This window comes from Oryctolagus cuniculus, chromosome 7 (genome assembly GCF_964237555.1).
Source record: "Oryctolagus cuniculus chromosome 7, mOryCun1.1, whole genome shotgun sequence".
Classification (NCBI taxonomy): domain Eukaryota; kingdom Metazoa; phylum Chordata; class Mammalia; order Lagomorpha; family Leporidae; genus Oryctolagus; species Oryctolagus cuniculus.
The window spans coordinates 102,272,154-102,298,927 of record NC_091438.1 but is presented as its reverse complement, the minus strand read 5'-3'; the positions used below and the strand labels follow the sequence as shown (position 1 = coordinate 102,298,927).

The window sequence follows — 26,774 nt, the reverse complement described above, 5'->3', positions numbered from 1 at the left end:
AATAAAATTGTAGAGAGTATTTTGGTAATTTACATTTTTCATGTACAAATTACTGGGCTAAGCAAGAATTATGGAGAAAAATATTAAGCTATTTAAGAAAGAAAATGTTTCCAATCATTTTTAAGAATTTTTCTAGTATATATTTATATAAATACAGAAGATATACTCATGTTTTCCTTTTGATTTTTTTATAACTCTATTAATAGTTTATCTACTAACCTGTGTTAACACTGTATTCACTTAGCTCCAGCACTTGCTTTGTGGTTAAAAATTATAAAATGTTTTTTCTTAATATAACCAAAGTATGCTGCCTATTGCTCCCAAGTCTTTCAGTCACCTGGCGGGCACCTTGTCACACTTCACATGTATTATTAGCATTTGCAGCACAGCTCTGCACACATCCCTAGTTCAGGATCACCAGGAATTCTTGGGTTTGTTATCATTTCAGTAGGTCACCCCTAGCACTGATTTCCCTCTTAATGAATCCTTAATTTATACCCCTTGTTTTATACCTGTTATAATCTTTACAACAGACTTAACCCAAAGTGGACTGTACTCCCAATGCAATCATTACCTAATAGTACTATAAAGCACAGCTCTTATGTTTAATGGACTTTTAAATTATTTTATTAATATAAAAATTTCATGTATTACATAGGTACAGCTCCAAGAAAACAACCAAACTTCCCTTCCTTCCCCCTCATCCTCTCTTCCTTTCATCAGTTTTTTCAAAGATAGCATTTTAATCCACCCTATATTCACAGGCTTAATTCACCACTAGCCATAATATTCAACAGGTAAAAAGTAAGAAGACCACAATTCCACAGAAGTATAAACAAGAGCTAAAATGACAGTCATATCACATAATGTCCATTTCATTCCTATACATTTTTTGTATTCTGGTTTGGTTTTTTTTTTTTTTTTTTTTTTTTTTTTGGACAGGCAGAGTGGACAGTGAGAGAGAGAGACAGAGAGAAAGGTCTTCCTTTGCCGTTGGTTCACCCTCCAATGGCCGCCGCGGCCAGCCCGCTGCAACCGGCGCACCACGCTGATCCGAAGGCAGGAGCCAGGTGCTTCTCCTGGTCTCCCATGGGGTGCAGGGCCCAAGCACTTGGGCCATCCTCCACTGCACTCCCTGGCCACAGCAGAGAGCTGGCCTGGAAGAGGGGCAACCGGGACAGAACCTGGCGCCTGGACCAGGACTAGAACCCGGTGTGCCGGTGCCGCAAGGCAGAGGATTAGCCTATTGAGCCGCAGCGCTGGCAACTGTATTCTGTATTAACCGTGGCTTTTATTGGTAGTTTGAGATATTGAGAAGACAATACAACACAGAATGTTAGAACCAAACTGTCAACCCTCACAGTTCTGAACATTTATTGGCCATTCCATGTCACAATGTTTCTCCATATTCATGACCTCTTTCTTTAACTAGACCTCTTCACAGTATTCACTCTTATGAGACTCCTACCTCTTGTTCTAGAAGCCACTGCAGACCTGAAACTCTTTTCACTGAATATTTTATTTTTCCTGTTTTTACCCTCTTTGGAGCTAAGGCCCCTTTCTCAAATAAAATGCTAGATATTTGTAAACAATAGAATGATTTACTGAGCAGACAGTTTTATTACTCTACTAGAAAGCAGAAGTTCCTTATTTAAATAGACCTATTTTCTCTCTACATTTAAAAGCTTTCTTTCACTTTTTCTTACAGTCTGTTCTAATCAGTCTGAATAAATGTATATTTACAGTCGATAGATAAGATAATGCACAATTTTTAAATGTTTATAAGACAAACTTTCTTTGGTTGGCATACAAAAATTGAACATATATATAGGGTAATGTGGGATGTTTCCACATGTTTACATTGTGTAGTATTCAAATTGAGATAAACTTATCAACGCCTAAAATATTTATCATTTTTTCATGATGAAAACATTCAAAATATTTCCTTTAACTTTTTCAACCACAGTTCATTATCACTGTGTGTAGTCATAGTCACAATATTTGGTGCAATAGACCAAAACTTCTTTCTCCTAGCCAACTGTAAGTAGTACCTGTTCCCAAACTTTCCCTATCTCTCTCTTCTCATAGAAGATTTTTAATTTTTTTTAAAAAAATTGCTAATCATGTACATAGAACAAATAAGTATTTACTAAGGTATGCTTGCTCAGGTAATTTCAAGCTAGTTGTCACTATAACTGACCCCTATAAAAACTTTTTCAAAGTTTATACCATCATTTGTGTACCAAGGCAACATAGGCTAACCCTAAGAACTTGAGAGAATGTATATCCTTTCTACTGAGAAGTTATTTGAAAATACATATTTACCTTTGATGGCTATTTCATTATCTTTTAATATGTTTTCTACATAGTTTTGCGTGAGAATAGAAAAGAATCCTGGCCTTGGATTTAGTATCAGTGGTGGAATTAGTGGACAAGGAAATCCATTCAAACCTTCTGACAAGGTAAGAAATGAATTGCTTATTAACAATTTTAATTAGAAAAATACTGTCTTCTGCAATAAAAATTGTTAGAAGAAAATAAGTATTTTTACTATGCTTTAATGAGCTGGTTAATTTTAAAACCAGTTAGAAACTTTTTGAGCACAGAATAAAAAAATTCACTGAAATTATTAACAAATTTTACAAGTAAAAACAACATATATTTAAGCATTTCATATGAAAGGAAAACTTTATTTCAAAAATTTTTGTAACAAGTTTGGTTTTGTTTGTTTTTGGCTTCACAGTTACACACATTTTTAAAGAAAGACATAAGACATTTCTAACAAGTTGTTTTCAAAGATTTACATGAAAATCCTCTATTTATTATTTAATAAAATGCTTCCTCACAGTAACAGACTCAATGCCGGGTCAAACTGACTAATGTCTCTTCAACTCATCAGAGTTGTAAAGAATTTCACTAATATAATGGTAGAAATGAAAAACCTAAATTTTCTGTCAGAAAATCAGCAGGCAAATCAGGTCCTTGTCTCACACTTAGTCTTGCTTGTCAAACATTAGGATAATAGGTACACAACCCCCTCAACCCTAATGTTGCTCAACTATTGCCTGGACATCCAACTTGCTAACCATACCCATCTAAGGCCTGCCTGATTCCTGGTGTAGACCATATGACCTTTTGATTTTAAAGATTTATCAGAGCTATAAAACTTTCCCTACCATCATCAGTTTTTAATACTCTCAGTTTTTAATCAATTAGCAATTATAATTTGATGATAACTGAAACTGTCTAGTTTTGATCTCATCAAGTTTAACTGCAATGTTACCATAAAATTTTATGATGATGAATAAATCACATATGAAAGTGTTGGTGGATAAAACCTCCAAAATCTCCCATTGTACTTTCTTAAAAAATATTTATTTGTTTGTTTGAAAATCAGATTTACAGCATGAGAGGGAAAGATAGAGAAGAGAGGAGAGAGATCTTCCATCTGCTGGTTTACTCTCCAAATGGCTGCAATGACTGGGGCGGGGCCAGGCTGCAGTAAGGAGTCAGGAGCTTCATCTGGATCTCTCATGTGGGTGCAGGGGCCCAAGCACTTGAGCAGTATTATGCTGCTTTCCCAGGTGCTAAGCAAGGAGCTAGATTGGAAGTGGAGCATCAGGACTCAAACTGGTGTCCATATGGAATGCCAGTGCTGCAGAGTGGCATAACCTGCTGCACCTCGGACCAGCTTCTCAGTATACTTTTTTTAAAAAAAGATTTATTTATTTATTGGAAAGTCAGAGCTACACAGAGAGAGAAGGTGAGGCAGAGAGAGAGAGAGGTCTTCCATCCACTGGTTCACTCACAATGGCTGCAGCTGCGCCAGTCCGAACCAGGAGCCAGGATCCTCTTCTGGGTCTCCCACACGGGTTCATGGTCCCAAGGACTTGGGCCATCTTCTACTCATCTCCCAAGCGATAGCAGAGAGATGGATCAGAAGTGGAGCAGCTGGGACTCGAACCAGCGCCCATATGGGATGCCTGCATTGCAGGCAGCAGCTTTACCCACTACATCACAGCGCCGGCCCCTCTCAGTATACTTTTGAGTCACAACCTGGACTAAATCCTTTCAACTAACCACTATTATAAAAAAATAAATAAATAAACCTTTCAACTCATCAGTATTATATTTTTTAAAAGTTCATAAATCAATTTCTGATTATAAGATCTGTTTCTGATTGAACTTGAATGTATCCCCTGGAGATTTCTGTGGCCTGAAACACAACCTTTAATCCCATATTTTCCTCTTCATCTTCCCAGTAATATTTTTCTTAAACTCTTCCCTTTCCTTTCTGGAAGGTAGAAGAGACTGGACCAAAAGGAAAAACTCTTCACACTATTTCATGAGAGGTCTTCAAAAAGTTCACGGAAAACATGTATTATTTAAAAAAAAAAAAGTATACACAGATTTAAAATTTTGGTATAAACTTATCTTTTAACCCCATTTTACCCGAACTTCCCAAAGTACCCTCATACACATTAGGTGGGGACTAGATAAAAATCTCCAGTAATCACAGATGGGAACTCCTTTGGTCAAGTCTGGAGCAACTATTCATATATAAGGAATGGGTTTGAAGTAGCCCTAAATAAATAAAAGCCAGTTAGAAACATCTGTGTATCAATGACTACTTCCATTTTGAAATGATTGAGTAACTACTAATTTAGTAGAATTAAAATGTTTGGGTGACAGCATTGTGGCATAGAGTTAAGTTGCCACTTGGAATGTTTGCATTCCATATCACAGTGCTGTTTTGAGTCCTAGCTTCTCCACTTCCAATCCAAGTTCCTGCTAATGCACCTAAGAAGGCAGCACATAATGGCCCAAGTACTTGGGTCCCTGCTACACACATGGGAGGCTAGGATGGTATTCCTGCCTCCTGGCTCTGCCCTGTCACAGCCCTGGCATTGCGGTCATTTAGAGAGGAAACCTGTAGATAGAAGATCTCTCTCTCCTTCCCTTTCAAAAAAAAATTTTTTTAAAAATGATGGTGTAGCCAGACCAACTATTTGCTTAATTTTCATAAATTAAAATAAATAAATAAATAAATCTTAAAGAATCTAAATGTTCAAATTTTCAGAAATAGACAACAGTAATTTTTTAACTCCAAATTTTTATGTCTTATTCATATTGACCTCTTTTTGTCTCTGGTTTTATGTCTCCTCTACAAGTCCTTTCATTTAAAAGTTAATAACTATCTCTTTTAAGATAGTTGAAACTGAAACAAGATGCTTTCTCTTCCTTTCTCATTAGTATACAGATCTTTTCATTATATTTTTGGAAGGTGTAGGATAGTAAATATTTTTAAATTAAGGATGAACTGATTGCTAAATTCAAGATGTCAGAATACTGTTGCATTTCTATTAGTTTTAACTGCTGGGGACTAGATCTGAGGCTTTCAAACATTTGTAATTCTTCCACTATGATGAATACTTAATATTATAACTTAATTTGATTTCTCATTTGTAACATTTTTATGACACCAGTGAGACCCAATTATGCCTATCAATTTATAATTTGCTTTTGTGGTTGAATGTAAAAGATACAGAGCTTGAATTGAATTGTATAATGTGTTCATTGAGAAATATCCCCTCAAAAGCACTTTTCCTTAGCTGATTATACTCTAAAACATTTCACATTCTGAAAACTGAGTCCCTATTGTTGCAAAATTGATGATATTAAACAGAAGTTTCTACAGAAGAATGTTGATACTGCTCTTAATTTATCGACCACTTTTAGTGATATAACAAACATGGTAAAAACTTGGTTAACAGTGTTCAGAGGCTCTAAAGACATTGGCTTTGACAACTCACACAAGAATTTAATTCATCACACGGAAAGGGATTAATCTCTTGTGAGTTCAGTTGCATTTCTTGAGCATTTGTACCCTATTCTTTCAGTTGTTGCATAAAATTTAGAGGAAAATTCAGGACCTATACCTATGCTAAAATACAAAACAGTAAAACAGTGAAAATGAACTAAAACACTCCTCTCTCCAATGCTGAAAAAGAGATTGATTTTTCATGACTTGGCTAATTTACAGCTTCAGGTGATAACAACCTACAGAATTAAATGGTTAAACTCAACAGGTACTACCTGATGTGAGGCAGATGCTTTATACAGAGTTTAGTCATGCAGAAGTTTAAACTGTAATACGACATAATATATAGTCTGTTCCAGTAAACAAGTCTCATAGATTAGAAATGTTCTCATTATCTTTCTTACTGTTCATGGATGTTTGAATGTTTTGCCACTTGAAATTCTAAGTATCCACAAACATGGGAACTCCTTAGAGAAACTGAGTTTTTTCTCCCACCCAAGTACAAACTAGGCCCAACACTGCTTACCTTCCGAGATCAGACGAGATCGGGCGCATTCAGGGTGGTATGGCCATAGACTGAGTTTTTTCTGTACTAAAGTAACCGATAAATTTGTTTCCTTCTCTTCATTATTGTTGAGGGGCAACACTATTTCAGCCAAATGCCATAGACCACAGTAGAAACAGCATTCAAAGTGATTATAGCCAGGCAGAGAAAGCCTGAGGTCATCATCCCAAAAGGCTAAGCATAGGGTCATTGGCAAAAGTGAGTTGTGTTTTTAAATCTTGGAGAATTTCCCATGTAAATTCTGTGGCAGTATGAGGGTTTCGCAGAAAAACACTGCAATAACAGCTGAAGAATTAACTGAGGCCTTGAGAAGGATTCAGGATTTGAATATGAAAGACTATTTTGTAATAGACTAGGAGAGTTTAAAAGAGCAACTGGTAGCAAACTTAACTCCCTTCTCAGACCCAAGGAAGGCTAATCATATTTGGTTTCCTTGGGCTAAACAAATAAAATGTAATTAGCCCTGCAGTTGATATTGTCAGAACAGTATTCTATAGTTGAAAAAACAATTCCTTCACCATGCAGGAAATTATCTTGGAGTTCATTGCGAAGTGAAAACCATTTTTTATGTACGTGGAAAGAGAAACCAGTAGAACACTGGATGGAACTTTCCCTATGTAATGATTTCCTTTGTTTTCTCAATGAAATGGATGAATGCCATCGTCTGGCTTATTATGATAAAGAAACATTGCTGTCAAGATAGAAAAATGGCACAGAGAAATCAAAGATTTTAATGCAAGGAATCTGATAATAAAGCAATAAAATAATAGCCTTTTGTTGAGTATCTACAATGTGTTGGGAAGTGTATAAGGCTTTTTATAGAAACTTATATGATTGTCATAACTTCTGTTACTTGAGTAGTGCTATTATTCCCCCATTTTACTGAGTCCCATAGGTGTTAATTAACTTGCCCAAGGTCACATAGAAGATCTGTGGCAGAGAAGATTTGAAACCAAATTGATCTGACTCCAAATCCTTCTCTCCTAATAAGCACTATAATACATGCCTCTCTCTGCAAATGTCACTTAGCAGAAGAGCCACATGACAAATTTATACCCTGTAGAGTTGAGAGTAATATGATATTCTAATATTTAAAGTATTACACAGTCCTCTAATTAGTAATAGTCCAGATTTTTGCTTGAACAAGACTTTGGAAGTCAGCATGTATTCTCTATTGAACCTAGATAATTAGTAGCACACTGTACAAAGCAGATTCCTAAGCAGTTATACAACTTGTGCACTAAGGTATCATTACACTAGTGTTTCAGCCAAGGGAGAAAGCCACAGTATTCTTTGTCTCTATTTAAACATAAAATAAAATACATGACTGTAAAATTCAAAGAATTTACCAGTACAATCTTCACAGGATGTTTTAGAAAGAAAAAACTAGATTAATAGATGACTGACACAATGCTGTTGCAATATTTAGAAAAGCAACCCAGCACTCTGCAAATGAAAGAATTTTTAATGATGCATTCACAAAGCTCCTCATTGAGACACTAGTCACTTTGCTTGCACCATTTGAGGAAAAAGAACTAAGCAACTGGATTTTAAAATCATTTGAAAAAAGACATATAATTCCTTTCTCTATATACTCTAAAGAATTTTGCATAGAACATCCCACAAATAATTATGCAATCATAGAATCATGATGAAAATTGTATTGTGGAGCCAATGTATCCTCAAGGGACTTGACAGCAGGAAGCATACATACCAGGGCCTTGGGGCTAAAAAAAACGTTTATTTTCTACAGTGTTATCCTAAACACCTAAGCTCAGCTGATGCTACAGAGCTCACCCCTAAGAAATCTGAATGAGCCACCAAAATGGTAGCTTCCTTTTTTCATGTTCTTTTTAAAATGCTTTAATTCGCCTATGATACAGGCAAAATTCCAAGCCATAGAAAGAATATTGGAAGCATGGCTACATAAAACATAATAAACATAAATAAAATAAACATAAAAATCCTAGAATTTCAGAATAGATTATTAAAACTTCTTTACCTTCTTTTTAATTATCGCCTTCAGAAGACCAAATGACCTACAACAAGACTTAAATCTTTTCACCTCACCTTAAAGCCCTAGGAAACAGCAGGACATTTTTGCTTTATGTGAATATGAGCATTGCACCCAATAAAAGCTTTTATATGATTAATATTAAGAAGAGAAGGATTGTTAGACTTGCAAAATCAAAGCCCTTTATTTGATAACTTTCCCCAGGGGTAACAATTCCCATAGGTATATATGGTAATGGCAAGTTCAAAAATGCTCAAGAATAATTTTACAATTTTGTCAGTCTCATGACCTTGGGTGATTCATAAACAAATGGCTGCATTTTGACTTATGCAGAAGGCACATATCCTATGTCTATTTCCTGTCAAGAATTCTCCACAGATATTAGAAACAAAAATGGCAAGCCCATTTGTCTGGAACTCCACATAGCATATGATTTATATTTGCTATGTAAATATTGAAATACATGTAGCACCTTTCAGTCACTTTATACAACTGCTAGACAAATATGATTTTCTTTATAGGTTTTAATTCATTTTATAAGTAATAACATGTCTATATTTGTCCAATCTTAATAGTATAACACAATGAAGTTTGGAGAATCTATAAATTATTTGAAAATAGTATTCAGCAGCAAGGGATTGCTATTACATTGTTTATAGACTATACTATTGACTAAATGTAGGAAGAGGTTGAAAAAGATCTTATTTCACATATAAAATTGAATTTTAAAAAATAAATTTCAAACACCATTTATTTTAGAGCACAACTGATTACTTCAGCTACACTCTGCAGTGTGATGTATAGAATGCCACTTGGTTGTTTGAGGATGTTAAAAATGAGATATGAGGATTTCTCTGGTTTTTTTTAAAGATGTATTTATTCATTGGAAAGTCAGAGTTACACAGAGAGAGAAGGAGAGGCAGAGAGAGAGGTCTTCCATCTGCTGGTTCACCCTGCAACTGGCCACAACAGCAGGAGCTGCACCCATCCAAAGCCAAGAGCCAGGAGCTTCTTACGGGTCTCCCATGCAGGTGCAGGGGCCCAAGGACTTAGGCCATTTTCTACTGCTTTCCCAGGCCATAGCAGAAAGCTGGATGGGAAGTGGAGCAGCCAGGTCTTGAACCAGCGCCCAAATAGGATGCCAGCACTGCAGGCAGTGGCTTTACCTGCTATGCCACAGCACCAGTCCCTTTTTTTGTTCTGTACTTCCTTTATTTTTAGTTAGTTTTTAACAGATTCAATATAGTTTATAGATACAATTCTAAGACTATAGTAAAATTCCCTCGTCCTTTCCTACTCTTTCTTCCACCCTCCCTGTTTCTCTCTCTCGCTTGCTGTCTCTCTTCCTTTTTTTCTAAGTTTTTGAGATAACATATTTGTGATTTACATTACAGTCAAGACTTAATGCTTCACCAGGTATTAAGGTTACAAAATACAAAGCAAAATGATTCTAGTTTAGTGGGAATATAGGCAAGGGCAATAAACAATAATCAAGTGGAAAAGTTTTTCACCAAAAAAAAAAAAAGTGAATGTTTTTTGTTCTGTTCATTGTCTCAACATTGGGGCAACAAATCCTCAATCTATTGAGAAACACTGGTAGAAAGTATTTACAGCCTCCTAGTGGTAAGGTTCTTACAGGTATGACCACTTACACAAAGCTTTTTTAAAAGACATGGTAATGTGCTATTTATTTATTTATTTATTTATTTATTTAGACAGGCAGAGTGGACAGTGAAAGAGAGAGACAGAGAGAAAGGTCTTCCTTTGCCGTTGGTTCACCCTCCAATGGCCGCCGCGGCCAGCGCGCTGCAACCCGCGCACCGTGCTGATCGGAAGGCAGGAGCCAGGTACTTATCCTGGTCTCCCATGGGGTGCAGGGCCCAAGCACTTGGGCCATCCTCCACTGCACTCCCGGGCCACAGCAGAGAGCTGGCCTGGAAGAGGGGCAACCGGGATAGAATCCGGCGCCCCGACCGGGACTAGAACCCGGTGTGCTGGCGCCGCAAGGCAGAGGATTAAAAGACATGGTAATGTGCTTTAGCAAAGTGGAAAATGTCAGTATCTAGACCTCATAACATAAAGACAAACATGGATTTTGACCTACAAAATCAAATAGTCAAGTATTGTTCAGCACAGGTTTATTCAGGAAAATAACACTAAGTCATACAATGGGAAAAAAATAAGGTGATTAACAAGTGCCATTTTTAAAGCACAGAAATTGGGACACTTTAATTCAATAATATGTCTAGAAAATCCCTAAAATTGAGCATCATGTTTGATATTTTGTGAAATTCAATATTTTTTCAATACAATTAAATCCCAGGTAGATATCCAGCTAGATTAGTGATTAGTTATATGTAATTTCTGCTTGTTACTGTGTCATTTTTAAAATAAGCAGGGAAAAACTTATGTGGAAAGGATTTAAGGACATTTCTCAGATTTGTTTGTATTCATTGGGAATACTTCTCAGTTAAAATATAAAAGCAATGAAAGTCACAAATAACATGTAATTACTAAAAAGAATTGACAGGTCCATCAACAAAAAAGTTAATTAGAGGGCAATTAGATCTTTGGGAAGTAAATAAAATCTTTCACATTCCATTTGTAAGTTACTACCGCCATGTTTGAGGTTATTCCAGAAACCTAATATTCTAGGTTCTTGTTTGAAAAGTTTATAACGAGTTAGAATTTTTGGAAATCTTATGAAATCAAATTAATAGAACCAAACTAAAACAAAAAAATATTAAAAGCTCTCCTTGCCAGGTCTGCCTATGGCAGTATTATTTAGCTTTCATTTATATAATAACATTTGAGACAAGCATATGAAATGTCAACATTATCCACTTTTTCCCCATTCTATCCCCAAAGTTGTCCTAGGCTAGAGAGGATGGGCTCTTGATACCAGCTTCCCAAGAATCACTAAAAAGCAAAATATACAGTATAATCTTGTATAGTCTATGTATCACGACCAGGAAAAGAGACACAGTAGAGCTTTACTCTTTGGATTTGTCTTAAGTCAGGTTCCCTGGATGCAGAGTCTGAGATGGGGATTTTCTGAAAGTGATTTATTGAAGAATCCTTCCCACATGAAATCTGTAAGGGAATAAGGGAAGCAGACTAGCACAGTGGAAGAAACTACACAAATCTGTGCTCTAGAAGCCTGATCCCACAGTATGCCCTGGACGATATCACAGGGGTTTAGTAATTAGTGATTAGTTTTAGTAATTCATTCTATTTTCTTCAGTATAATAGTGTAGAAAACTGCTAGATGAAGGGTCTTCAAAACCTTCACAGAAAACACACATTACCTGTTTCATTTTCCACAAATCTTTTGAAGTATGGTGTATTTGAAACCTGGTTGATTAAACTCCATCATAAGGCACAAACCACCTTCTCATACCTAAGAACATTCACTAATAGGAAATAACTCTTTCAGTGCTGAACTAAATATTAAAATGTTTAAACAAAAATTGTTTTGTCCCCAATGGCCAGGACTGAGCCAGGCCAAAGCCAGAAGTCCAGAGCTTCTTCCATTTCTCCCCTCCATGGGTACAGGGGCCCAAGCACGTGGACCATCTTCTGCTGCTTTCCTAGGTGCATTAGCAGGGAGCTGGATCAGAAGTGGAGCAGCTGGGAGCTGAACTGGCATTCATATTGAAGGATGGCACTGCAGGCAGTAACTATCCACTATGACATTCTTGGCTCAGCCCCAGCTTTTGTGGGCATATAGGGAGTGAAACAGCAGATAGACTCTCTCTTCTCAGTCTCTCCTCTTTCTCTGTCATTCTTTCTTTCAAATAAATAAATAAGTACATCTTTTTTTGTTTAAGATTTTTTAAAATTGTTAATTTTTTACATATCCAATATAGTTTGTAGGTAAAAACCTAAAAATATGATATTCCCTTCCTCCCTCCCTCTCCTCTCTCTTCCACCTCCTTTCTTCTCCTTTTCTTTCTTTTTTTAGTTTTTGAGATAACGTATTTTAAAGTTTTATTATTGTAAAAAAGAATTACTGCTTCACCAAATTAGAGGTTTAATGAAAAGCAAAAAGGCCTTAGTTTAGTGGGAATATGGACAATGGCTGTAAACAATAATTCAGTGGAAAAATGAGCATTTCACCTATGTACTACTACTATAATTTTAATGATCTGTGATTACTTTATATATTTTCTAAAAATTAGACTGGTAACAAATAAATTTTAAAAAAACTATTACTGTAAAATTACAAATAAATGTAGACACTAAACTCTTCCTTCCCTCACTCTATCCCACAATGCCTATGTAAAGCCTTGATCCAGGAGTCACTCTTGGCAGTGTATCAGGTGTTTACAAGAATTCTGGCTCCTAGGCATTTGTCCCCATACTTTTTGACCTTCTACCACCATATCTAAGAAACATTTCCAACATGGTCTGCCTGGACCAAAATGTATTAACTGTCAAATAAAACTTACTGAACCTGTAAGAATCATAGTTAGAGCATAGTTTACAACAAAACAATTTCACTTCAGAATCATTGTTAGCAAAAGTGACAAAAAACAGTTTAAATTCTTCACTTTTCAATTAATAATTTTGTAATCGTGCAAATCATGTCAAAATGTATACATTTTAAAGGAATTTGAGGGAGCCTGCAGGGATGATAATCAGAAACTTGATTACAAGTACTATTTTAGGAATAGCTAGGAAAGAGAATCCACAGCCCACCTACAGTTACCTATTCCTGTTTTTCATACTTTCTACCGTTTTATGGTATTTCTGAAGCTGAGGGGAAAACCATTAGGGCTCTGACAGAGTCAGTAAACTAAAGAAGATTCAGCAACCCAAATATTCACCACCAGTTGGATCTCAAATTAAGTACAGAGTTTAAATAATTTATAAAATAAATACTTGGAAGACATTTCTTTTCTTTTTCCCTAATAGACCAGAAAGACAGTCAGTGAACAAGTATGATTATTGACTTTTTTTAAAAGATTTATTCAATTATTTGAAGGTCAGAGTTATACAGAGAGAGAAGGAGAGGCAGAGAGAGAGAAAGAGAGAGACAGAGGTCTTCTATCCACTTGTTCACTCCCCAAATGACCACAATGGCCAGAGCTGAGCTGATCTGAAGCCAGGAGCCAGGAGCTTCTTCCAGGTCTCCCGTGCAGGTACAGGGGCCCAAGGACTTGGGCCATCTTCTACTGCTTTCTCAGGCCATTGCATAAAGCTGGATCAGAAGTGGAACAGCCGGAACTTGAACCAGCGCCCATATGGGATGCTGGCACTGCAGGCGGCAGCTTTACTCGCTATGCCACAACTCTGGCCTCAATCATTGACTTTTAAAAGAAAATGTAATTAAGCAAAAGAAAAGTCTTTTTAAGCTCAAGAATTTCACTCAGAAAAAACAGGATGCAAATGTCCTTTCAGTCACTCTCACAGATGTCTGATTAAACAATTGTTAGATAATCATGGGGACACAGGAATAATTAGTAAAATTTAAAATATAATTACAAAGTAATCTAAACTAAACAGAATTTTAGCACTTACATTCAAATTCTCCAAAAAGAACAACCACAATGATCAGCATCAAACTATAAAAAAATATTCTAGTAGTCAGTCTATCATTTCTGAAAGCAATCTCAGACAAAAGGGAATAAATTTCTTAACGTGGGGATATTTTTAACAAACCATGTAGGAGCAGTATCTTGAAAACTATTTGAGGGTAATTATAAAACTTTTTATAGTGACTTAAAAAATTATGTAAATCCCAAGACTAAACAATGTGTATTTCTTTGGCTGGGATATTGCATTCTATTGTATTACCACTAAGATATTTGTAATCTTTTAACCATTTCTATAGATTTCATTAGTCTCCTTGTTGTTCCAATGCATTGTGAATAGTTTCTTTTCCAAATGCAATGATTTCCACTTTAGTGTTTACTTTATTAAAAGATAAATGTTTCAAGGTTTTTAAAATATATTTATTTATTTGAAAGCCCTTGAGAGAGAGAGAGAGAGAATATGAATCTGGATGCTGTCCACTGGCTCACCCCCCGAACACCAACAATGGTATGGCCTGAACCAAACCAAAGACATAACCAGGAGCTAGGAATTCCATCTCCTGTGGGTAGCAGGGACCCAACTACTTGAGCCATGACCTGCTGCACCGCAGCGTGCACATTAGCAGGAAGCTAATATGGTAAAAGTAGAGGCATGACTCAAACCGAGGCACTCTGATATGGGATATGGGCGTCCCTAGGAGCAGCTTCATCCACTGAGCCAAAACGCCTACCCTGAAATTCCTAAAAGCGTAAGATTTTGCTGAAAGCTTTAGAAGACTTGGTCAGTTGTAAATTTTAATTTATATTGATGTCTCAGATTTTCTACATTTCTAAATCAATTCTCCATTCTATTCATTTTTTTTACATTATACTGTTTCATAAATAAAAATTCAGTCGCAGATTGAAGTAGCACATTCAGCTGCCAGTGTCCCTCCTTCTTTATCTCCTTTCTCACAGCCTTCCCTTCTTGATGATTCTAATGACCATAGAATAAATCTCGTCTTACGGCTCGTAAATTCTTCAGTTGCTAGGATAGCAAATTACTCAAAGGCTATTATTTGATGGATAGCAAGTAGCCTTAAAATATTTTATCATCACACTTGATTCATAGAGTAACACTATTGATAATACCTTTATCCTCAATGTGTCAAATCTTCTAATACTCATGGGCTCTAAGTAAACACAGTCTGTTAGGTAAATTTAATGGTGTTTCTATAAGCTATAGTACAGATTCATATTCATTTTGCCCACTTTATTAAAAAAATTAATATTTGCCACATTTTCTGGGAAAAAGAATTTCCCCTCAAGAGCTTTTGAATCTATGGCTCTGTTTGTTGTTTTCATGAGTTGTTTTCCCCTCTAGAGGCCTTCTTTGTCATCATATGAAAGCATTAAATACTGTATTCCATAATATTTAACCAATGTATTTGGAATTGTCATTGCAAGAGCATACAATTTTTATTTGAGATGCAGTCTCCCTAGAAACCAATTTCTCAGCATCAGCTAGAGCCAAGACTTCTCAGAATTTTAAAGAAAAGAGTATTTCAAAATTGAAGTTGCAGGTCCCTTAAGACAAGTTCTATTTTTGTGAATACATTTACAATAGCTGAGACTGTCACAGTTGTTCACCTTCATCATTAAAAAGCCATATAAAGTTTGTTTCTCCTGTAAAGTTAGAATGTTAAATGTTGGACTCATAAACGAACTTTCTGAATCCCTCATGGTTTATGTCCGGAGGTGTAGAGGCTAGGCTGCCAGTGGGGCCAGGTCAGGTCTTAATACTTTGAGAAACCTCCCAAACTCAACCTTTTTCAAATTCTTGAGAAAATCAAAACTTTTTCTGAGCCCATTATGGATATTTTTAGAATATCCATTTACATTATCTTTTTAAAAGATTTATTGATTTATTCAAAAGGCAGAATTACAAAGAGAAGGAGACACACACAGAGGAAGAGAGGTAGGGGAAGAGAGAAGATCTTCCGTCACCTGGTTCACTCCCCGAAATGACCACAATGGTCGGGGCTTGGCCAGGCCAAAGCCAGGAGCCTAGAACTCATCCTGATCTACCATATAGGTGACAGGGGCCCAGCTACTTGGGCCATCTTTTGCTGCTTTACCAGGCATATTATCAGGGAATTGGATTGGAAGTAGAGAAGCCAGGACTTGAACAAATGCCCATATGGGATGCTGGCTTCATAGGCAGCAGCTTAACCTGCTGCAACACAACATTAGCCCCTGGAGTAAACATCTATGGTTTACGTAACACCGGTTTTAAAATTGAGCATATAAGACCTGGAACCAACCCAAATGCCCATCAACAGTAGACTGGATAAAGAAATTATGGGACATGTACTCTATAGAATACTATACAGCAGTCAAAAACAATGAAATCCGGTCATTTGCAACAAGATGGAGGAATCTGGAAAACATTATGCTGAGTGAATTAAGCCAGTCTCAAAGGGACAAATATCATATGTTCTCTCTGATCGGTGACAACTAACTGAGCACCAAAGGGGAAACCTGTTGAAGTGAAATGGACACTATGAGAAACAGTGACTTGATCAGCTCTTGTCCTGACTGTTGATGTACAATGTAATACTTTATCCCTTTTAGTATTTTTTTTGTTCTAGTACTATTGGTTGAACTCTGTAATGAACACAAAATTATTCTTAGGTGTTTAAATTTTAACTGAAAAGTGATCCCTGTTAAATATAAGAGTGGGAATAAGAGAGGGAGGAGGTATACAATTTGGGACATGCTCATCGGACTTCCCCAAATGGTGGCGTTAGAATCGTGCCAGGGGATCCCAATACAATCCCATCAAGGTGGCATGTACTAATGCCATCTCACTAGTCCAAGTGATCAATTTCAGTTCACAATTGTTCACACTGATAGGTCTAAGAGTCAAAGGGATCACACAAACAAGACTAGTGTCTGCTAATACTAACTGATAGGATCAAAAAGGGAGAGAATGATCCATCATGGGAAGCAGGATACACAGCAGACTCATAGAAAGGCAGGTGTCCTAAATAGCACTCTGGCCTCAGAATCAGCCCTTAAGGCATTCGGATATGGCTGAAGAGCCCATGAGAGTATTTTAGTCATGGAAAGCCAAGACACTCTGGAGAAAAAAAAAAGAAGACGACCTAAATGAAAAATCTCTGCGAGTGAGATCCCAGTGGAAAGAATGGGGCCATCAAAGAAGGAGGTACCTTTCTCTGAAGGGAGGAGGGAGCTTCCACTTTGACTATGACCCTGTCTAAATAAGATCAAAGTCGGCAAACTCAAAAGGCTTCCATAGCCTTGGCAACTCATGACTAGAGCCTAGGGAGATTACTGACACCATAAACAAGAGCATCAAATTGTTAAGTCAACAACAGGAGTCACTGTGTACTTACTTCTCATGTGGGATCTGTCCTTAATGTGTTGTCCAATGTGAAGTAATGCTGTAACTAGTACTGAAACAGTATTTTACACTTTGTGTTTCTGTGTGGGTGCAAACTGATGAAATCTTTACTTAATATATACTAAATTGATCTTCTGTATATAAAGATAATTGAAAAATGAATCTTGATGTGAATGGAATGGGAGAGGGAGCAGGAGATAGGAGGGTTACAAGTGGGAGGAAAATTATGGGGGGGGGGAGCCATTGTAATCCATAAACTGTACTTTGAAAATTTATATTTACTAAATTAAAAAAAAGAAAAAAAATTGAGCATAAAGATTAAATGGCAACAGGCCACCAGGAAATCACAGAAGAGGCAGGAGGGGATTACCAGTCATCTATCCATCCCCTTCCCTCAACAAGAGATGCTGTTTGGAATTTAAGAGAAAGATGGTCAGGGTTGGCCTTTCCATATACTCCAAACTGAGAGGAAGGAATACTTTCCTGACAATAAAGCTGGGACAGCTAGAGACTCAAAAACTCTCGCTGGGTGAAAGACCATGAATTGTAACTTAACTTTCAGACTTTCAATGAATAAATTAACATTTATTGACACTATATTGAATGCTATTCATGATTCTAAGTATCTGATATTTACTGACTTAAACCAACATGTTTGGTATGTCTGATTTTTATACCCATTTTAAGAATAAGGAAAAGTTAAGTACACAAAAATTAATTTGTACAGTCATCAATTCATAAATGGTAAACACAGACTAACTCTAGAGCTATGCTCTTAACCACTGCTTATACGGTGTGGTAGATAGAAAAATGGTTCCGCTGGCACTGCAGCTCACTAGGCTAATCCTCTGCCTTGCAGCGCCAGCACACCGGATTCTAGTCCCGGTCGGGGTGCTGGATTCTGTCCCAGTTGCCCCTCTTCCAGGCCAGCTCTCTGCTATGGCCCGGGAGTGCAGTGCAGGATGGCCCAAGTGCTTAGGCCCTGCACCCCATGGGAGACCAGGAGAAGCACCTGGCTCCTGGCTTCGGATCATTGGAGGGTGAACCAACGGCAAAGGAAGACCTTTCTCTCTGTCTCTCTCTCTCACTGTCCACTCTGCCTGTCAAAAAAAAAAAAAGGAAAAGAAAAAAAAAAAAAAAAAAGAAAAATGGTTCCTTGAATACGGCCATACCTCATTCCCAGAATCTGTGATTGTCACGTTTCACAGCAGAAGGGACCTTGCAGTATGAAGAACTTAAAGACCTTGTTGTAAGGAGATCATCCTGTGGGTCCAAAGTAATCACATAATCCTAAAAACAGAGAATCCAAGGCAGGCATTTGGCCTAGAGATTAAATTACCAGTTGTGACACCCACATTTCACATCAAAGAACCTGGGTTCAATTCCCTGATCCAGATCCTGATTCCAGCTTCCTGCTAATACAGATCCTAGGAGACACTAATGAGAGTTCAAATTGTGTCCCTGCCCCCGATCTGGGAGAACAGGATTGAGTTGCCAACTCCTGGCTTCAACTTCCTAGCTATTGCTGGCATTTAAGAGAGTGGGCCCGCTGATGAGCGCTTGCTTGCTCTTCTTCTCTCGGTCTCCTTTCCAGTCTTTCTGCCTCTCAAATCATTTTTTCTTGATAAATGGAGACACTTTTCCAGCTATAGTCAGGGGGAGACACAACAACAGAAAACTGATCAGGGAGATGCACCATTGCTGGCTTTGAAGGTGGAAGAAGAGAAACATGAACCAAGGAATATGGATATTTCTTTGAAAGTAGGAAAGGAGGGAAATCAATTCTCTCCTAGAGATTTCACACTAGAATGCAGCCCTGCCAACACATTTGTTTTAGCCCAGTGAGACCTACACTGGACTTCTAACCTACAAAATTATAGGATAATACATTTGTGATGTGTCAGTACGCCAAGTCTGTGATAACTTGTTACAGCAGTAGAAAACTAATATATACTGCCTCACTGAAGAAGAGTTACTCATATGTTGCCCATCCTTGAGCAAGATAATTTACAACCTGAGGTCTACAGGCTGTTTCGTTAGTTTTGAATGTACTGCATAATAGCATGTCCCACTTTTAGAATTCTACCAAACGTTGTAAGAAACTGAACCTATTTTAAATCTTCCCAGCAAAGTTCTAAGATTGATAAAATGTCATTACTTGGATCTTTAATACACAGAACATGCCTTCTTGTTGTCTGGAAGTTTGGAGATAACTTTTATCTAAACAGTAGGGAGTTACTGCTCTAATTTTCAGAGCAAAATAGTCTGATGAATCCCTACCAAATTCCATCATCAGTGACAAAGTACTCTTTTACTTCTCAGAATAAAATAAGCCGGTGCTGTGGCTCACTAGGCTAATCCTCCACCTGTGGCGCCAGCACCCCGGGTTCTAATCCCAGTTGGGGCGCCAGTTCTGTCCTGGTTGCTCCTCTTCCAATCCAGCTCTCTGCTCTGGCCCCGGAGTGCAGTGGAAGATGGCCCAAGTGTTTGGACCCTGCACCCCTTGGGAAACCAGGAGGAAGCACTTGGCTCCTGGCTTTGGATCAGTGCAGCGCGCCGGCCACAACACGCCGGCTGTAGTGGCCACTTGGGGGGTGAACCAACGGAAAAAGGAAGACCTTTCTCTCTGTCTCTTTCTCTCTCACTGTCTAACTCTGCCTGTCAAAAAATTTTAAAAAATTTAAAAAATAAAATAAGAATAAAATAAATTGCTGAAAGGGAAACACATGACTACAATGAACTTTTTCAAAACAGTGTTAAAGTTTTCATATTTCTCATCGATATTCATCATAACAAAGACCCCAAAATGAATTCAGATTTGTTTGGCTTCTTTCATACAGCAGTGGTTTTGTACAAAGATATGATTAAAAAAAAATAGGGCACTCTCCTTTGTAGGTACTCCTTAGGGAAACATTCTACCTTCACAGAATGAATGCCACAGACTATTATCAAATGTAACATTGCTGTTTCCTTCCATGAATGTGCAGTATGCTGGCTGATAGGGTATCTACAGAATGGGCAGTAGCAATTTCTTAGTTAATGAAATGTATTGATTGAAAATGTATAATAAAAATATATAATAATAAAAAAGAAGTGTTTATGGGAGACTCAGATTATCATAAGAGTAAATTTCAGAACAGGTCTTCCGAACAGCAGTTGAATCCTGCAGAGCCATGTAATGGATGAAATTACACACCTGCCACAAGATATCACGTGTGTATACTTTCAGTGGTCAGGTTGTAGAGTATTGCTAGTTCTTCCCTGCATTGCAGATATGATGGTCATAATTAAGCTCCTGTGGTCTGAGTTCATACAAACATTATTAAAAGTGTTCCTTAACAATGAATTGAAGAAGGGAAAGCAAAATTAACTGAGTAGCATTATGACAAAATAATATAATCAAAACAAGTTCCCCTCCAGCAACCAGAGATGTAGTCACCTATGTTGGGTAATAGCATCATTTGCCTACTGCACAGAGAACCATAATAGCAAAGAGGGGGACTACTCAAGGGACTAGTCACATACAGAGCCTCCTGAATTACTGTGGTTTGAGAACTATGTGTCCAGTGTGAAAAGTACTGTGGAGGCTCTATTTTTTGTCACAACCAGTGTCATTCAGTGATCTGGTACATTATTAATTGTGCCTTGTTTATCAGTCCTTTTCCAAACCAGTTTTCTTTTTTTTTTTTTTCTGAATTGACCATCTGTATAACTGAATTGGCCCAAGCTATTAAAGCACCACTTCTAACATTACCTTCATTAACCTAAAATTGTTTAAGTTTGAATAATTTTCTTAATGCTAAAGATAGTGCATAATTATAGTAGAAAATAATAAAAACACATATAAGCCAAAAACATCTGATGTCTCATTACCTAGTATTACACTGTTAATGTATAAATGATATCTTTCCATATATTTGCCCACATAAATATACATATAAATGTATTTCAGCAAAAATATTATCAGACCACATGTAATGTACAACCCACTCATGTCACTAAACATTCATGTACTTCTATATCAATCATCTAGGACTTCATCTTTAATAACAGCACATCATTATATTATATGGATTTACCTCAATTTCTTTTTTATTAAGATTTATTTATTTATTTGAGAGGCAGAGTTACAGAGAGACAGAGGGAGAGACACGGAGAGAGGTCTTCCAATCACTGGTTCACTCCCCAAATGGCCGCAAAGGCTGGAGCTGGGTCAACCCAAAGCCAGGAGACAGGAGCTTCTTCTGGGTCTTCCATGAGGGTGCAGGGACCCAAGCCATCTTCCACTGCTTTCCCAGGCCATCAGCAGGGAACTGGATTAGAAGTGGAGCAGCCAGGGCTCAAATTGGCATTTACATGGGATGCTGGCGCTAGAGGCAGAGGCTTAACTTACCATGCTACAGCGCTGGCCCCTTACCATAATTTCTTTAGTCACTGCCTTGTTATTAAACATTTAAGTATAGCTTTTAAATTTTTGTTATTACAAATACTATGATGAAGGCATTAGTACATGTGCATTGCAAATCTGTCCAATAATTTCCTTAAGTTCTATAAACCTAATTACTAGGTTAAAAGTTGGCAATGACTTAGAAATCCTAATGCCTATCCATGGCTTCATTTTAAATGGGAGAGAAAATATTAAAATCAGAATAAAAATAATTCAAAAATCCTAAGTGTATAAATTTCGTAAAGATCTGACATGCTGAAGAAAAATGTGAGCAGAAGTAGTTTAATTTGGGTCAGTTTGCTAAGGCATTTACATACATATGTGCACACATACATAAAGCTATGGGTTTAAGTAAAAGTCATTAAGTTTACAGATTAGAAAATAACATGATTTTCTAAATATCAGGCAAGGATATTAAAATATTATATTTTATGAATAATTATTTGGAATTTAAAAAATAACAGCTATGTTGACATTAATTCACATACTTTAAAATTCATCCTTTCAAAGCATAAGAGTACAATCGAGTGGTTTTTGTATATTCACAGAGTTGTGCTACTCTAATTTCATAATACTTTTATTACTTCAAAAAGAAGCTTTATATACATGGTTATACCCCAGCCTCAGGCAAACTAATCTATTTACTGCTTCTATGCATTTGCCTATTCTTGACATTTCATATATATGGATTCATAGAATATGAAGCCTTTTGTGACTGGCTTCTTTCATTTAGTATAATGTTTTCAAGGTTCATCCATGCTGTAGCAAGTATCAGTGATTCAGTATATTTTATTGCCAAATATTTTCCATTCTTACCAAGTTTAAACTGGTACGAATTCTTTACAAGTTGCTATCGATCATAAATTTGTCATACTGTTTTATAATGTTTGTCTTTAGTTCTATTCCATTAGATTGTGAGCTCACTGAAACCAAAAACTATATTCTATATATCTCTGTATATCATAAAATCCAGGCTCAACATGTGGTTGGCAATCAATTAATGTTTGCTATTTTATATATCACTAACAAAATTAATGACTTTTTAATAAATTAGATTAATTTGCCCAGCGATTTTGTAACTATGTAGACATAAATTTTATTTAAATATGTTGCAGTTTTCTTATGTTTAATTTTCTCTTACATATTTAATATTAAAAATCTCAGTAATACATATATATATTTCTAGTTAAGGTTTTAAAGTATAGATTGAATTTATAACTCCTCAAATAAGAGTCTTTTTAAAGATTTACTTATTTATTTAACAGTCAAAGTCACAGACCTTCCATCTACTGGTTAACTCCCCAGATGGTTGCAGCAGCAATGTTGGGCCAGACCAAAGTCAGAAGCCAGGAGATTCATCATGGGTGGAGGGCCCAAGCACTTAGGCCATCTCTGCTTCCCCAGGTGCCTTAGAGGGAACTGGATCAGAAGTAGACCAGCAGGACTAGAACTGGTGCCTGTATAGGATGCTGGCATCACAGGCAGTACCTTTTACCCTCTACACCATGGTGCTGGTCCCATGGGAGACATTTTTAATGTAGAGTAACTTCGGACAAATTTAGAACTCATACAGAAGATTATTCGATATCATATTTCAAATTATTTATAAAAAATTGACTATGCTGCAAGATCCATTTGTAAATCATAACACTTTAAAAACAAAATGGGCTCTTTTTTTTACAATAGAACACATTGCTTTTCTTAAACCTGTCTAGAAGAATGGTGCCTTGTTTAAAATATAATGGTAATCTTGAAGCTTACATGTATAAACTGTTTTTAATCTATCTTTTATTATTTTAATATGAATGAAATTTTGTATTAATAGACCTAGTTGTTGGTAATAGAATCCTAACCTCTGTTACTTCTGACCTATAGGGTATCTTTGTTACTAGGGTTCAGCCTGATGGGCCAGCATCCAACCTGCTACAGCCTGGTGATAAGATCCTTCAGGTAAGACCGATAAAAGCAATGCATGCAACTGCCAACGCTGACATGAACCAGTAACCATGGTATCATATTAAATGACTTGAATTGTGTGATTGAAAATGAGCCCTTCTTACATTTTGTTTATTTGCCTTCATTGTACTGGGTTTGACAAGCAACTTAGAAACAATACATTCTGATAGAATCCCATATCTAGTACCTGACACAGTATTTGATACATGATACGTGTTCTGCATACTTTTATTCAATTACATGGAATAACTTGATAATATAAGAAGAACTGAGATTATATATGTGTTTATATGTATGTATGTATGTATCTGTGCATAGTTATCAAGTAAAAGTAATAATTAAAATGTACCCAAGAAAGTATTTGCATAACTTTAGATGAGGAAGAAAGGCGGATCCATAGTTAATTTCTCAACAATACATTTGAATGCTGTGAAACATGTGTTATATGTCTTTCTTCTCACTTTGCCCAGATAAGAAAAAGTTGAGCTGTATATAAGGAGACTTTTCAAAATGTATTTTCTGGTGAAAAAAAAAAAAGACTTTTGTACCTTAAAGCTATGCATATCACATAAGGATCACTCCAGTAAACAGTTAAGCAAGTGCGCGGCAGAATCTTGGGAGCTCCCCACACTCCTTCACCCCTCCCAGCCCCATCCCTAAACCCCTCCAGTCCCCCTCCTTATCCCTGTTACCCTGTTCCCTCACCTCTCCTCCCTTCCTTCCCCCCCCGCCAAAGTGCTAAGCATAACTTTATCCATTTTGCTTTCTTTGTCCTTCCTCTCTTTAAATTCACTTCCCATTTACTAGTAAGAGGTCCTTGATCATTCCTTACATTACAGGGAAAGGTTCTTCACCATTGTTATTATAGTCAAGATTCAATATTTTGACCTGTGATCCTAGAAATTTCTATGGCTCTATGGATCAATGATCCTAGAAATGTCCCACTATATGAAAAGGTAAGACTACCTGGAATTTCCAATATATGGCCATTTCTAGTAGTTATAAGTGGCTTCACATAATATATTGAAGATTTAGAGGCCCTGGGAAAGCAGAACATTGGGAAAGAATCTAAGAATCTAAAGGCCCCTCTGAGAGAGCTTCTATCTGCTATTTACTGAACTCTCAGAAAGTCCTAAAAAAGTAGAAATCCTGTGTAGCCCAAAATACATATTTAACAGAATCACTTTCACATTCTCTTCTCAGAAGTGTTGTAAAGTAACTGTTAAGATCATGGTAGGCTGGCACCGCGGCTCACTAGGCTAATCCTCCACCTGCAGCGCCGGCATCCCGGGTTCTAGTCCTGGTTGGGAAGCCGGATTCTGTCATTCTGTCCCAGTTGCTCCTCTTCCAGTCCAGCTCTCTGCTGTGGCCCGGGAAGGCAGTGGAGGATGGCCCAAGTGCTTGGGCCCTGCACCCGCATGGGAGACCAGGAGGAAGCGCCTGGTTCCTGGCTTCAGATCGGCACAGTGCGCCAGCTGTGGCGGCCATTTGGGAGGTGAACCACCAGAAGGAAGACCTTTCTGTCTGTCTGTCTCTCTATCTCACTGTCTAACTCTGCCTGTCAAAAAAAAAAAAAAAAAATCATGGTCAGCTACTCAAGTTTTCAAACAGTTTATTACCAAAAAAAAAAAAAAAAAATTCTGCTCCACCCCTGGCACTATCACAGTAGAAAAATCATCCAGCAGGACAGGCCTGAGGTTTTTCCATGCAGACAGGAGACAAAGACCGCAATTAGTATTTTGAATCAGAACAATGAAACAAGATTAAATTCTTTACCACTTTATTATGAAAGCTACATTTTTGGATAGTCTAACTAGCCCTTTAATCTTGAGCCTTTACATCATGCCTTTGGGCCTCTAATTCATTATGTGTAAAATTTATGTTTATATTATATAGTTTATATTATATTATATCTGCTCAAAATTCCAACTGTTTGATAATTCTTGGATTGTCATGAAAGATAGCCAGGAATATTATAATTTCCATATAATTAATTAATAACAATATAATTCCTTTGCTCATTAGCAAAGGAAACTGGTAGTTAAATTTTTCTGTACTGGATTGCAAAGAAATGATTTTGAATCTCAGAGTCTGAAAAAATATATAGTCAGGGAATCTCAAATCACCGATTAGAATGCTAACCTGGGTAGAGAAGTATCCCATAGCTTGAGACAAGATTGGGGGTTGCCTTCATACTACTCAGATGCAGAAAAGAAATATATACATCAGCAACATAACAAAACGATATATATATATATTACACATATATATAATCTATATCTTAAAAATGGGAAAATAAGGAAATAGTGTCTATTTACTGGATACAAAATAGAGTGCTATTTTCTGGCTGTGAAATTCTAAAACCATTGTGGATAGAGTCAAAAGAGTTTAGATTTCTTATCCCTGGGATTACAATAGCAAAGTATACAGAGGAATGGATTCTTAATGCAAAAAGAGGAAGGAATTAAAGCCTAGTCAGTTAAAAAACAAATATACCAAAGAAGAGCTGCACCCAGTTGTCTCTCCTCTCCAGGAATGGCCATCAAGAATGAATATTATTTTTTTGCTGTAGACTCATGTTTATCTAGTACAATGAAGTCAACATCCATTTTTTGATAAAAAGAGGGGGAAAGCAGGAAAGCACAAAGATCATAAGTAACATATTATATTTATGGTATCATTCATACTAGTTAAAAAAATACAGGTGGGCAATTATACTTCCTGAAAGAAATAAGAATGACTAATTCTGAACTGAAATTTTTGCAATGTCAGATATTAAAAGAGCAGGATGCATTTTTACTTTTTCTATAACACTTGAGGCTCTTAGTTTAAAGAACACTGGGGAAAATGGGTTAATTACATTGAGTGATCTATTATTTAATAGATCTGTATTATGTGTTCTCACTAGACTATGTTTACTTACAAAGCTTAATGGCAATGTACAACCTGGAAAATAAAGGAAAAGGGAAGAAAAAAAAATGGGTATGGGATGCCAGCACTGCAGGTGGCAGCTTTACCTGCTATGCCA

The 26,774-nt window shown here is 36.8% G+C and overlaps 1 protein-coding gene across 12 annotated transcripts in view; it reads left to right on the top strand.

Moving 5' to 3' along the window:
- The window catches only part of LRRC7 (leucine rich repeat containing 7), a 586,672-nt gene that overhangs the window by 544,433 nt on the left and 15,465 nt on the right, over window positions 1-26,774 (top strand). For 11 of the 12 annotated variants that reach the window (XM_051857607.2, XM_051857612.2, XM_051857606.2 and 8 more), the window contains 2 exons: window positions 2,370-2,462; window positions 23,666-23,740. In XM_051857607.2, the coding sequence (XP_051713567.1) occupies window positions 2,370-2,462; window positions 23,666-23,740 (168 nt within the window). The remainder of the gene's footprint in view (window positions 1-2,369; window positions 2,463-23,665; window positions 23,741-26,774) is intronic. The other variant, XM_051857613.2, reaches the window with a different exon arrangement.